The sequence below is a fragment of the Necator americanus genome, chromosome IV, assembly GCF_031761385.1.
Source record: "Necator americanus strain Aroian chromosome IV, whole genome shotgun sequence".
Taxonomy (NCBI): domain Eukaryota; kingdom Metazoa; phylum Nematoda; class Chromadorea; order Rhabditida; family Ancylostomatidae; genus Necator; species Necator americanus.
Window position 1 is genome coordinate 34,503,640 of NC_087374.1, and position 15,808 is coordinate 34,519,447.

Here is a 15,808-nt window from a genome sequence, read left to right on the forward strand (position 1 = left end):
TTCGACGCCGCACGATGGAATCTGGCGATGACAATGGTTAGAAAACTATGTAATCACATCTGTATTTGTTCTTAATGAGTCTAACATCAACGGCTACGGTAATCCGGATTAGCGGGAAATACACGGAAAAAGTGCAAAATATATGGGAAACTAGTTGGAAAATTAGCTGGAGAAAAATAACACAAATAACAAATGCAGAGAGAAAGTGCAAGGTCCATACCAGAATCGCTTCTCTTAACATAACATATCGGAGGATCACCGAGGATCTTAATACACCAATTAAAGGTTTTTTTTTTGAAAGATCTGTCAGAAATGGTGACGTTATTAACTGGGACGACCTAGGCACAAATAGAAGCAAGCGGGTAGAAACGACTTGAACTATGGTGCAATTGTGCTAGTGTTTGGGGTCAGAACTAGAACCTCGTTAAAGACATCACCCCACGAATCTGAGGTGGTACGGATTTCAGTTGGAGTATTCGTATACGGGATCGTAGATTAAAGAGAGGGGGGTGATTCCGTCCATTTCTTCCTAATTGCCATAAAAAATGGCCCAGAAGATACGTCTTCGAGCGTTCCGGCGCGTTATTTTCTACAAGGAGTTCGATTGGAGCGCGCCAGCCGTGTGCACAGGCCGCATCTTCCGGACGGTTTTTTACGCCAATTAACAAGAAATGGACGGAATCATCCATCTCTCCATAATTTAGGATCCCGTATACGAATACTTCACCTGAAATCCGTACCACCTCAGATTCGTGGGTGGATGCCTTTAACTCTGGCTGAACTGGCCAAACCAGTAAACATTCCACCACACACCGTCGCTCAAGCGAAGCCGCTGAAGAAATTACAGCAGGGATTAGATCGTTTTGACCTGATATTTTTGTCAGTAACAGTTTGTTCGCTTTGGAAATTTCCAAGCAGATTATTCACAGCTAGGAAATGCTTTTTTTTTATTAATCTTCAATGGAGCAAATCCGTCAGTTCACGAAGAGAATGGGAATTTCGAACCCACAGACGTTGTGGAGTACCGAAATGTTCTAAATAACCTCCTAACTACGAATGTAATGAATATTTCGTCGAATTCTGAGAAAGTGGTGTAGATCCTATGAACAATTCTTCGTTCTGCGGAGATACAACTGAGTGAAATGCCAATGGAAGGATTGCGGAGGTGTGGAAGCAATAAATGACGATCGGGGAAATTTTGCCTCTTTTCAGGCCGCACATCTTTCATAACCAAATTCTTGAAGCATATTTGAAATCAGCAGCCCAATTGCTTCCGATTATTATTTTCAAAATTGAGTCTTTCTCCCTCGAAAGAATTCCGATGGTTTGCGGCGAATTTTGGGTCCGGAAGTTGTTAGCGGTGCTTTCAGTAGTGACCGGTGAATGATTGATCGAATATCATTCAAATCAGAAGAGCAATCAAGAGATATGGTATGTGTTTCCACGTAATAGAGAGATATTCTTCCATGCGACTCATTCTAGGATTTTTCGTGTGATTCCAAAATATCTCGAGCGATTTTCAAGCTAACGTTTTAGATTCGTACCTCAAGATTTGAACTCAGATTTAAAAATTCGCTTCGTCGTGTTTTGATGTTCTATTGGTGCCCAAGGATTGGTCAATTCCCGTGACTTATTCTTCCCATTCACATGCTCTTGGATGCGAATAATATAGCACTCGCGCAGTTCCACCAACATATTCGGATCTACTGAGATAGCTACTTTAGTGGTTGAACAAGTAGACCTGGACTTCGTTTGTTTAGTTGTGGAGAGATTTGGTTGTGAATTGAATCGCCCATTTTAGGCTCTGAAGAAGGGGATTTGCCGAAACGTTAGGCAAAAAAATAAAATAAAATCAATTAACAGCATCGTGTACAGTAACTCATAAAGAATCAATACAAAACAGTTCAGCTCTCGAAATTTCCGCATAGTTTCAAACCCATCTCTTATTGCTGGTTGAGCTGACTAAGAAGACTAGGTTAGGCAGAGAAAACTGAGACAAAAACACTGCTCCTTCCCCTAGAAAATGGATTTAAACTACATGTAATGCCTTTAGCTATGGATCTAGGGCCCACATGAGACATGAAGAACTGTAGAAATAATACGGTGATAGTGAAGGAGTATGGATCACATGGCGTATCGATGCTAAGCAAAATCGATGGAGATCAGCATTTTTCGATATTTTTGCCGTCCTGAAGCACCCTAGAAAGGCTCTTCTCAAATCAATCTTTCCCAAAATGAGCTACAGGATTTCATACTACTACCACTACAAAATATAATGTTACTATAATATACTAATACTATTCCTAATTATCAAGAGAAAAACTTGTACGGAACAATTCTTGTGATCCTTGTCGCACTGAAAATTTTTAACACCTCATAATGAGCGGGGAATTCCATGTTTGTATTTTGGCAATTTTTTTTTCAAGAAAAGAAAACGTTCTGACGTTTTGACTGTTCAAACGAAATAGAGGAAAATTTGAAAATTCATGAAGATTATAAAAAGTATGACTAAACCAAAATGTTCGTGTGAAACATCGATGATCGATGAATATCGATGACGATGAATATCGATGACGAGAGAAAATTGTGAAAAAAGTAACAAGTTTTTCTATTTCAAATCGGTTGACAACATTGGATTCAACGATCATTACCACAAACCGGTGGTGTCTTATTAGAGCGAGATTAGTGAGGTATTTTCTAATATATGCGAATTCATTGTGAAAATGTGTGAATAAATTGAGTACCTAAAACTACTTCAGTTATAATTTGAAAGCTGCGTTGTTAAAGGTTTATAGCTCTAGAATTCCCGCTTTCCCCCTTATTCGAGGCGCTCATCAGTAATCGGTTGACACCACTGCAACCACCACTTTTTCTAGGGTTACAGTAGGAATACTGTAACGTGTGTTACCGCTCCTAATCGCCTCACATTTTACAGAGAAACTTCTTAACGTGTCGATCATAAAATAGCATAATAGCTTGAGATTGTGACGGCATCATCTAAAGGTTACTTCGTATTTGATAATTCTTCTTAAAGTTTTGTGCTTTGATTCAATAATGGATGTAAGTCTACATGCTAGGAGAGAAATTATTTTAATGTGACGAAAAATTACCAAAATAGTACTCTCCTAAAATATGAGACTACTTCCTTTACAAGACGTCAGCTGAACAAAACTTCAAAGAACACTCAAAGTGGTTTAAAATAGAAATTAAGAGTAAATTCACGTGAGTTTTCACGTGATCGGCACCATCATAAAAGAGTTTTGCGGAGGAGGACAAGTGTGGTATTTGGTACCACTCTTAATCCTAATAGAGAAATGTTAAGGAGGTTCGAAAAGATACGCTATATACAGCTTTGGAGGTGCTATTGAAGAAATATAAGGGATACGGTGCAAAAAGGATACTACATTTTTTTTTGCGGATAGCATCTCGATTAACTCCAAAGAGAAAGTGAGTTGAGCAAAACTTCCTCTCTATGAGAACTCTGAAGCAATTGTAAATAGAAACAAAAAGAAAACAGAACGTTTCTCGAATAACTCAAAGGGAAAATCAATTTGAGGAAAGAAGGTCTAACCTATCTCTATCTTAGCCTTTTAGTTATGGTATCAGAAATAGCAGGAAAACAAGATACTTTGCTATGGACTGGTAGAAAATGGCCTGGAGTCGGAATGGGGGTTCTCTTTACATTACGGAAAAAAAAATACGTACAGCTAAAAATGCTGTTCACCCTATGTATTTCACATGCACGTGAAAAAGAGAACCACTAATATGGATTCTGTCGTGTCATGGACATACAGCTATTCATGTATTTGATTAGAACAGTGTTCATAAGCAATAATTCGTTATTAGTGACAGCCGGATGAACCAGCCAAAAGCTCAACTGAATACGGCTCAAGCACCTCTTCGACGTCACTCACGAAATTTATGAACTTCTTGGAGGGCGAGGTAACGAAACGAATGGAAACGATGCTGGTGCTTGTACAATGGGTGATTGTACACTATATAAATGTTTATTTAAAGGGATCACCCACCGAATCTGAGGTGCTGTAGATTTCAGGTGGAGTATTCTTATAATGGATAGTAGATTATGGAGAGGAGGGTGATTCCGTCCATTATCCGCACAAGGCTGGCGCGCTCCAGTCGAACTCCTTGTAGGAAATAGTACGCCAGAAGCCGTATCTTCCAGGCCGTTTTTTACGGCACTTAGGAAGAAATAGACGGAATCACCCCCTTTTCCGTAATCTGATATCCCGCATACGAATACTCCACCTGAAATCCGTACCACCTCAGATTCGTGGAGTGATGCTTTTAAATATGTTGTTAGCCTGTGCTTGCTGTGGAACCTGCAACAAAAACGATTTCAGCTGAAATCCTAACTCTCCCTAATAAAGGATAATGCTATATAATAATGAGTTTATTCTGTCGTGTGTATGCATGAGTGTGTGTGTGTTCGTGTGTATGTACGTGTGTACGTGTGCATGCATATGTGTTATGTGTCTGTGTGTGCGTCTGTATGTGTGCGTCTATGTATGTATGTGTATGCGTATGTATGTGTTCTGTGTATGTATGTATGTAAAGAAATTCCAGAAAGTAGTTGTTTCAACAGCGTCAAATTGGTGTCCAGGCGCCAGTAACCGTTGAAATGGGGTGTGAGGGGTACAGTGGAGTCGATTGGGTGCGACGGCCCCCGAAAGCTACGAATTGGTGCGATTGCGTCCCGTTCTGTGCAGTAGTATCGCGCGATTATTTCAGGTTTATTTGGCAAGAAGTAAGTATTACGTTCTGAACGTTCGTTGAAACGAGACGTGAAATAAAAATCCGTTTCACAGCCACAATCAGTGTGCGTGTTGCGTTTCACTTCTATGGCTTCTCAGCGTATCTATTTTCTATCACGTTTGCCTCAGGTTGGTAACGTCCTTCCTTCGGAAAGTGGGAACACGCATGCGAACGGCTGCTCAAATAGAACCGAATAGTTTACTTGATCTGACGTACGGCGTAGTACGTCACCGTACGGTAATGGTATTCACGCCATTTCAAATTAGCACACTATTCTGTCTTAATCGTTGAGAAGAAAACGAAGAAGCTCATACTTTGAATAATGTCTCCAAATTGTGGATTTTTCAATGAAACTAGATGTAAAATCAAGTTAGAATGTTCTCCAGGTGTAGAACTGATACGTTTAGGAAAATTTTGAAATCCATCGTCTAGGGCCGACGTTGTGGTAAAAAAAACGAAGGAAGCGTTGTTAAAAAAACAGAACCTTAGTTTTGCATGAAATGCCACTACTATCAACTCTTATTGATCAGTGAAGACGAGCGAAGCGAACACCAGAAAGTCTGATGTCCGGCGTTAGCAGGACGTTCAGATTGGTGAAGGATAAAGGGTCCGGCGTTAATCAATCCGTTTGGGAAAAACCAACGCGTTCACTTCAATCCAGCACTCAACTCAGCGTTTTTATCCTCCCATATAAGTCCAGTACCAATCTACCCAAATATAAAGAGACAAATCCTTCCACTAGTTCGAAGTACTGCTTATTTATTTATTTATTTATTTATTTATTACGCTCAATGCCGTCTCACGTGAAAAAATATAGTAAAGTCAGAAATAAACAAATACGGTGTCTGAAAAGTAAACTGACAGCTTATCTATCCAAACATGAAGTGAAAAGACACATTAACCTCGGTTTCTGTTCCATGTAAATCTCAGAATCGATTGATTCTCGTCAAAGATCAAGATGTCAGAATAAAGCACTCTGTACATAGCTGTAGCAAAATTGAATGGTTGATTGAGTGAGTGTATGAGTGGATGAATGAATGATTGAACGAATGAATGGATGGATAAGTGATTGAACGACTTGATGAGACGTTGCCTTAATCGGCAGGCGGATATCGTCGCTTGACGCGTTTACATGCGTTTTCGCCGAGGTATGTCGTCCTTGTGCATAGCTCTGCCCAAACTCTTCAATATCCAGAAAGGGTTTGCACAGAATCAATCCATTCGTCGCTATTCCATATCTTGCAAAATCTTACGTCTCGCTGAACCGCCTATCCACGCTGAGTGTCCCACTTCCTCTTTCACCACCTCATTCCAAAACTTCCGTTTTCGGCCAGCTGGCCTCTTCCAGTTTGAACCCGATAAACTCCTCAGAACACTTTGAACAAGGCGATCTCTTCGCTTCCTAAGTTTTTGACCAAAGAAGCGAAGACAATTTTTTTTGTAGCTACCTTCGATAGCTTTGCAAAATGTTTATTGCTTCCACATTGTCGTCATTAGTCGTACCACCATACGTCACTGCCATTTGTCGTTACACTATATCGATTTTTGCATACAGATCTTGATTGTGGCATAACCTAGGCTAAAAGTAGCTTAGCATCCGTCCAAACAGCTTCTTTTCCGTGCAATCAAGACTCTCCATCACCGTAAATGGTGTTGCCCAAGTCTTTGAACCGTACATCATGATGGGGCAAATAGCGGATAGATAGACTAGCAGATTGACTTCGTTGGTGATGAAGATCGAATACATCCATTTCATGAAAGGATCAAGTGCAGAAGTGGCCTCAGTGCATCTATGGTGAATATCGTTCTTGTACCTGCCGTTGTTCCTTAGCAAATAGTCCTGGTAACATTATTCATCGATGAGATTTCCGTTCGGGGCCTTAAAGAGACCCACATCTGTTTGCACTTGTAGAGCGTAGATGCACTCCATAAGCTGCAGCTTGCTTCCATGCAAGGTTGACAACTTGTTGATGTTTCACGCTGCTTTCCGCGAATATGAGAACATAGTCGACGTACTCGAAATCGGTCATAGGGCACCCCAATGGTGCTAAGTCGATGTCGGCAGGACACTAATCGAGTGTCCCTCGCATGATGTCATCGACAACCAAGTCGAAGAGAAAGAGTCCTGCCATTCCTCTTTGCCACTTCAAATGATGGAGTACATCCGACTGGTGTTCGAACTGCAGCCGTTGTTCGTTGGTTCATGTTATCAAGCAAGCGAACGAACATTTTCTGGCACTTGATTGACATGAAGCGCGTGGAAAAGACGACCCCCAATCAAGAAAGTCAAAAGTGGCACCGAAAATCCCAGAAAAGCTGATTGCGTTGGCTTCGAATACCGCTGCCTGCCAGATTTCGATCACTCACCCTCAACAACACTCAGTCAGTCATATAGCTTCCAGAAGGAAAGAGTCCTCATCGTACGTTGTTGCTCAGCGGTGTTTGAATAATCCACTGCAAGACCTTGGGCATAACACACAGCTATTAGATTCCTTGATAATTCTTGAGATTCTTAATCGATAACTTCTTGCGGAGGGGTATTATGATAGCGATTCTCCGCGAGTCAGATATCCTCTCATCCACCTATACTGAATAGATGATCGCTGTAATCTTACGAATTCTAGACAGAGAAAGATACTTCAGCATTCCTGCACTAATCCTATCATCTCTTCCAGATTTTCCATTTTCCATCTTTTAGATACAGATAAGAACTTCCGAGTGATTAATGGCTGTTGTAGAGAGTTGCAGGAGTATCTTTCTCTGTTGCTAAAAATGGTCCTGAAGTGATCCCTCTAAATTGATAGAGTCGCCTCAGCGACAGTTACTCCATTGGCAGTGTTGAGAATAGCAGAACATCTCTTCAGTTTTCCGCTGTACTGCTTCTCTTTGCATAGGCTTCCCACGCAATTTCAAACTACTTCGTTCTCGACGTTCCATCCATTTTCTTTTTTTTTTCTTTTTGCAGTTGAGGATTTATCTTCCTTCTCAGCCCCACTTTTCTTGGTGGAAATCATCAACGCTGCGACACATACAGGATTATACGTGGATCTTGTCTCCGCTGAAGGAAGTAAAAGCTTCTTCTTTGAGTTTGAGAAAAAATTGGACCGGAACTCTCGCTTGCAGCGTCCTTGATGCATTTTGTGAAGAAATCCACATCGCAAAGCTTCTTCCTGGTCCGTACTTCAATATGGATAGACACACGTTAGCGGAATTTCATTCTGCATTCTTCGTCTTTCGGATCTGCGAAGTCGATTTTCGGTTGAAGAGGCATTTTTCAGCTTTTCTTCTGGAAGCGTATCTTAAGCTGAGATGGATTCAACTGTGGTCAGAGTCAAATGCGACGTCCCAAACAGCTCTAGATAAAACTGAAGATTGTTCCCAGTCAGAACATAGTCGAGGTGAAGTCCAAGGTTCTAATCTTCTGCTTAAGGTGCTCTTCAGGCGTTAACAGGGCTGACCCCTGCCACCTAATGATGGCTTCGATGATTAAATGTGGAAACGATTATGAGGTTCGTCTGTTCACAAAAACCGACCGAACGGTCACCGTTGTCCGACGTGTGTTCAGTTCCCATCTTTGCATTGGTGTTGATTCCGACAATGATCACCTCCTGGCTGGATATTTTAGACATCAACACATTGAGTTCATCATAGAAGGTGTCCTTCTAATCGTTCTCTTTCAGTAGGTGAATGGACACTTACGATCCTGAATTTACGTCCTCTGCGATCCCGCAGTCGCATAGCGGCACACTGAGCTAACGTTGAACCAAATTTCTCCACCAAACTTTTGCAGTCGTTCCTCACAGTTAACTCGCGACCTCCTATATTCTTTTCATCAGCATCGCTGCAGTAAGTGGTGTAGTCTCCGATATTGATGACGGGCCGATCTTTGATGCATGTTTCCTGTAGGGCAGCAAACGGCACGCAAAAATATCGAAGAAGCTTAGACAAGGTAGTTTGTTTTAATTCACTCGACACTGTTCGGCGGTTCAGTGTGAAAAATGAATGTTTGTTGCAAAAAATTCCAGGCTCCATTCAGGCTGTCGACCTTTCGGCAATGTATGGGAACCTTGCGCCATATAACTGCGCATGGTATGTAGCTCTCCAAAATATGTTTTCAAACGCAATAAATGTTTATTTATTTATTACGCTCAAAGGCGTGCCCAGAATAAGAGGCAAGGAATGAATAGAAATAAACAATAGAAAATCCAGCAACAAGAAAGGAGTAGAATGAGAATAAGCAGGGATAAGTCACGCGAACAGTAAAGCAAGGGACGATTTAGTAAAAAAAAAGGGTGGGAATTAAGAGTCTTGGAAAATAAGAAAGTATAGGTAGGGTATAAAAATTAATGGCTTCCAATATATATAAATATAGCATAGCAATATAGCATAAACTAGAAAAATTTCTCCTCAATGTAAGAAAATCTGAAAATGAGGATTTTGGAAGAAGAGAGACTTTTTCGCCTTCTTGAGAATTGCTTCCATTTGTTGTGGAAGCAAAGTGAGTTCAGAATGGTTCAGAAAGTATTCAAGCGAAAACGACTACAAGAGCAGAATCAAAGAAATTTGGAGGAAAAACTTCTTCAAATCTCAGCACGATCATCCAGAAAATTCTGAAAGTGTTCATAATTGAAGCTGAGCAACAAATGACTTCGTCCTTGCTTTTACCAACTTAAAGGGAACTTATTGGATATGATAAAAACTACTAGTTATTGTTTTTTCATGATTTTTTTATAAGAATTCTTAACATGTTTTCTCTCTTAAATCAACAACATCTAGGTTAAACCTAAATTAATAAAGATTAGATTTATAAACTATCAGTTATTGTTTTTTTTCGTAAAGTTTTTATTTGATCTTTCTTAACATGTTTTCTCTCTTAAATCAACAACATCCAGATTAAGTGACCTTCGAAACAAAGGAAAATTTAAAAGATCATACGACTTTCAAACATTTTCTCGACAACGTAGTTGCTTTTGTCTTTTCATGTAAGATCACCGGAAAAAAAAGACAGTCACAAAGTCTTCGTGTAAACAAGCAGAGAAGTTCATGAGATGATTACCAACCTTAAACAAATTGTTAGTGCTTATGAAAAAAAAATTACTAAATTGATGGTACGTGTTCTAGTACTCGTTACAAGTGTACGGGAAAATAGGTCTGAGCTGATACGGAGGTTCAGTCGACGTCACCTGTAATTAAATAATGATGCAATGTATTTTAGAAATAATTCAGCTCTTCCCTTATTTGATCTACATATACGTAGCCGCAACGAGTCAACCATTAATTCAAAATAGCACTACAAATTCCGTGCAGTCACGTGTTCTACCGTATACCATCATATAGCACACATTCATTAGCGAAACACGTTCTTCATATAGTCCATTGTGAACCAACTGTTTTTTTTTTTTTGATATTGTGATTGAAATTACAGCGAGAAAACATTGGATTTCAGTGAAAAATTCGAACTTAAACAACAGAAGAGGAAATAACAACATCAGGAGAAACTGTAGATTCCACGCGTGCATCGTTTAAAAATTACTCAAAATTTAAAAATTAATAAATTGAAATTTAAAAAATAATTAAGGTTTAAAAATAGCGAGTTTAGGCCAAAATCGATGTACATGTTACCCAAACGAAATAAGTGATTTAAATCGGAAGTAGGACAACAATTTTAGGACCGGGAAGAAGCCAACGTGTCGGGCATAAAATCACAACGAATAAATTTTTCACCGTAGCAAAGAACTACCGTAAAGAATATCCTCAGTATAATTTTCTTTGCACAAATTTATCGAAAGAACGCTAACAACTACGCCTTCGTCCAACATCTAACTGATATGTTGGGACTCAAAAAACCGGCAGAACACCCGCCGCCAGCACAATCGCGGATGCGTTGCGGATCGCCCGCTTTCTATCGCCCGTAAAAAGTTGCATCGTAGGGGAGACTCGAGCACAAAAGTATGTTTCATACGCCATCTTCTGGATTGCTACGAAGAATATTAGCGTGGTCATACTCATATCCATGTGCCAAATTCTTAGTCTTATCTAATCGAGGAAGAGATCGCAACATGAAAAACGATCTAGAAATCTTACACAGCTCGTAGAATATCGAAAAACTTACGGATAACGGCAGAAAACTCTACGAATGAACAGGCAGAAAGAATGCGTCACCGTGGCCAACAAGTTCTTCCCATTGTGCCAGGACCACTGAGAGCTATTAGCGGAACAATTCCATCATGGTTCCTAGCATCACAGTCATAGAACTGGGTCATCGACGAAATAATAATGATAATGATATTGTATGCCTATTCTGTGCTTCAAAAATGAGACAAACCAATTTTTTTTTTAAATCCGAAATGTGTGCTCTCCATTTTTCTACAGTGCACTTCCATGTATCTGGTAGAATTTCAATGGACCTCTTTCAAAATTCATTTGTTCGCCACAAAAAAATAACTCCTACTGGGAAAACTCGATTATATTATATGCATATATATTGGATGACGTAATCCTAGTAGCATAAATGTTATATTTTTCGATCATCTGATTTTATTTCTAAATATGCTTTCCTGTTGAATGGCTCTTCAATAAATCGCTACAGTTAGTAGAACGTAGTGAACTATGTATCCATGCCATCTGGTTCACGAATCTGTGGTGAAGGACGAAAGCGGGTAATTCCGCTTTCCGCTATCAGGAGTATTCGTATACGAAGTCGTAGATTATGGGGAGGAGGGTGATTCCGTTCATTTCTTCCTAATTGTCGGAAAAACGGCACGGAAGATACGGCTTCGAGCGTTCCGGCGCACTATTTTCTACAAAGAGTTCGATTGGACCACGCCAGCCCTGTGCGGCAATTATTTTTTACGGCAATTAGGAAAAAATGGACGGAATCACACCCCTCTTCATAATCTACTTCCCCGTATACGAATACTCCACCTGAAATCCATACCACCTCAGATTCGTGGAGTGATGCCTCTAAGGTTAAGCCTTGTGCACGCGTCGCATCCAAGTGCGAGCGGTCGTGGATCAATGAGGTCTCTTCACCCGTCTACTCAAGTAAACCTAATGAGTGGACTCTTTTGGGAATTGTAACGTCTGCATAGAGGCGCGTTCTAATGTGCGTCGAAGCAAATAGAACGGTTCCCATGCCTTTTTCTAAGGCGACTAGGGAGAGATGAGCGGAACTACTACGGATTCCGCGATCTACAGCCGGATCGGCTTAGCTCCTTCCGTGGATTCTCTCACGACGTCAGATTCGTGGTATACTCTATTTAAATAAAAATCACAAAAACATATTTAAACAAGAAAAAAATCCAAATACTTCGACTCATATAAACGTTAGCAGCTTTATTGAGAAAATGTGACTGAAATTAGATCTGCATTCGTGTTGCAGAACGAATACTTTCGAACAAGGTCGAAATATGTGGTAAATACAATTTCTCACGCAAAACATAACGAAAAACCTTCCTCCCTGAACTCATTAACAATCCAGTTAGCACAAGAAAAAAACCTATCTTTAGCAATGTACGTGAGAACGAAGGACGTCTGATTGATTACCGAGAACACACGTGGATTAATTCACGTAACTGAGTGCATGACAATAGAAAAAGTAGTTCATGCACTTATTTCCAGAGAAATACATCCTCTTCAAGGAATAGATGAGTCACACTAGACTAGCTTCGCATCCGAGTGCATTCTTCTCGAGTCTTTCTTGGACATAGAGGGGTTTTTTTAAATTCGGTATTTTCAAATACTCGAATATTCTAGTAGGAGAGTTTTTTTTTGATCTTCCAATATTTCATGAAGGTTTTCTTTCCCCCCTCTTCTTTTTTTCTTAGACGACAATCACCAAAATGTCGTTAGCAATATATCATCATAAGTTGTCAATACGGCACTAATTCCTCAATCACTTTTTCATCCAATCAATAGCGTGTAACAAAACTATTTTGTCGGACTAGGAATTCCCATGGTTTCCCTCACCGTACAACGAAAAATCACTTTCTAGAACTTAACTTTTAACATTCGTTCGAACTAAGAGGTAAAAATTTTCAACCCTGAACAATGTATGTCTCAATATTTTTTCTCTTTTTTTTGTTTATCATATTCTCTCCTATCATTTACTCTTCTACATGAAAAAAAAACACATTACATTTTGAAAAAAGTGCACGAACGCGTGTTAAAAGAAGACTTTTCCTTCTAGAGTGATCTTATCGACTATAACGGTAGTTGGTTTTTTTTATCGTAGTTATGTACCCAGGCGCAAATCGGATGTCAAAGGGCTGGAACATTCACAAGTGCAGGAAACAGAACGTAGATGAGTAGCTTTCAGGAAAATCCTTGGACCAACATCATCTTAGAGCTTGCCAGAAAAAATAACATCACATTTTCAAGTAAAAATCATTTTCAAAATAACAATATAATAATAATAACATTTTCAAAAAAAAAATCTAGAAAAAAAAATCCGCAGACGTGGATGTAATCGATCCATTAGTTGTGAGAAAAATACAAAATCGTGGTTCGTACTACGATAAAGACATCTTTATGAACAAGAAGATAGAAGAAAATTAAAAAAAAACAAAAAAAAATCTAAGGAAAAATCACTTTCTAGAACTTGGCATTCTTCATTTCTTAATCCAACCATATAAAATTGCACAAAAATCGGTAGGATACGCTTACTGTTGCAGCGAACGCAAATTTTTAATTTTCTTCTCTTTCCAATTTATAATTAGGACTTTACTGATAACTTACTGTTCCGAAGCGTTCCTTTTGCTTTAGTCCTACTTATAAAAGTGAAACGGAATTTTTTAAAAGAACTGAATCTGAACTCACTCGGGACTTGTCTTCACTTTCATAACCGTTCGTTTTGTCGTATAGTAGTAGTCAAACTGGAGGTGTAGCAAAAAAAATATCTTAAAAAAAATCGTGGAGGTGGCCAAATAAGCTTCACAGCATTAAATAAACGCCTTAATACAGTAATGCGACCGAAAACAAGACAATTTGATTTTTATAGGAATGAGTTCGGAAGCGTCGAAACTAAGGACAGAAGCTATGATTTAATTTTTAAAGAAAAAACAGTAACCAAATCAATAATCATTTTTTCTTGCTTCTTAGGAAACTTAGACTATGGAGCTCTGATAATTCTGCGCGCCCACTGCACTTTTTGCCCTTTCAAAGATGCTTCACAAAAGAAAAGGAGAAAGAGGAAGAAGAAGAAGAATGAAGAAAAAGAAGCAACCAATATGACCCAGATAAGCAGCAGAAGCTTCATAACCCACACAAACAATTGACAGTTGTGGACGCGTTGCGGTTTGCCCTCATTCTATTGCCCGTAATAAGTTGCATCGTTGCGTCAATGGGATCACACTTGGCTGTTTCACACGCAATTTTCTGGATTAGTGTCGGCGAATTGTGCATGGATGCTTTCAAACACGTAAACTATTTATCCGAGACTATTTATTCGTTGGGAGATCCAAACATCGGGAACATCGTGATATGCTGCCCTGAAGGAATCTCACTTTGATTACGGAATTAACCATAAAAGGGAAACGTGACACACATAGCTTCAGGCCATTTCGAAGTACGAAAGGTAGCGAACTCCACAATTCCTTCTCTCCTCAAAATCCATCAGGGCACGGCTTTTCATACTCCTACCTAATCTTAAAGGAACTAGAAGCCGTGTCGAATGTGCCGAATTTTCATCCATCTACATTTATCGAGCACTTATTTATATTTATATTTATATTTATATTTATATTTATTTATAGTATTTATTGCTTCAGGACCCGACCATTCATCGACGGTTTATGTTAAATATCAGTGGACAAAGCGAAGGAACCACTGGGTTTGAAAAATTAGGAAAACTCTATGGAAAACATTCATCTTAGTGTACACTATTAGAATTAGCATCGATCACCGGCAAAAAAAAATTCTTTTGGCAGGAAACATTTAAAAATATCAATTATGAAGTATTTCATTTCAAATTGTTCGATCACAATCCAGAAAAGATCAAAATTAAGAGCAAAATAGATAGATGAACAATGAGAATCGATGAGAATGATGATATTAAAAATTTTTACAGAAAAATTTGCACTTTCGTCATCTATCAGATAGGATGCACACGAAAATAAGGGAATAGGGACATTACCAAGAACGAAACTCTATCTCCCACCAACAATTTACATAGAACATCCTCAAATTCCCAAGATTTCTTCTTTTTATTTATTTGTTTACAAAAAGAAAAATTGAAAATGGTAGGAATTTTGCGAGTTACATTTAGTTCATTATTATAGAAAAAAATTTCCCAAATAGCCACTATTCAACTTCCAGGTGAAAGAGAAATAAAATCATGCTGTCTCTAGCGAAAATACAATAACAATGAAAAAAAAAACGAAAAAAAAAAACGAAACTACCATCAAAGAAAATTGTCAAAAAAAAAACTTTTATTGTGGTATTTTTCTAGCTTTTGCTTATTTTCAACCCCTTTTTTTCGTGTTTTCAGATCAGTCATATGATTATGAATCGAGATTTTTCCCGGAAATTTTCTTACAAAGCAGCAAAAAGAACACCATATCTAGTTTCATACATGTGGTTTCATTTATTGAATCCAGAAGGGAAACATAATAAAAATAAAAAATTTCATAAGCTAGAAGCACGACGAAATAAAAGAAGCAGACAATTCTCGTGAATTAGTTGACTTCAGAAAAAAATGAGAAAAGAGAAAAAAGTTAGAACTAGAGTAAAAAGTTCATCGTTTATTTAGGCAAGCGAGAAAAAAACTTGTGAAAATATGGATTCGGTTGAATTCCATGATGAGAACAAGTAAAAATTGATAGTACATATGTTCCGTATTCTTTTCAGGAACCAATAGAAAGAGAGAGCGCAAAAGCATGTGTGTAGGAATGACAATAGAACTCAAGTAAACAAAAAAAAAAACAAAAAAAAACACTCCAAATAATTCGTGTTGACAATTTCTGATGAAGAACTGTTGATATGTAAGTAGTTACTATCAAATTGGAACGACACCACGTGACAATAATTTGGGGTGCAG

At 38.7% G+C, this 15,808-nt stretch overlaps 1 protein-coding gene across 1 annotated transcript; it reads right to left on the bottom strand.

Annotated features, from left to right (window-relative positions):
* Nucleotides 1-8,418: 8,418 nt before the first annotated feature.
* On the bottom strand, nucleotides 8,419-8,805 carry RB195_003649 (uncharacterized protein; the record flags this gene model as incomplete). The annotated part of the gene is made up of 1 exon (XM_064201392.1): nucleotides 8,419-8,805. One exon carries the CDS (start codon nucleotides 8,803-8,805, stop codon nucleotides 8,419-8,421), a length of 387 nt encoding a protein of 128 aa, XP_064057273.1.
* Between the last annotated feature and the right edge of the window lie 7,003 nt (nucleotides 8,806-15,808).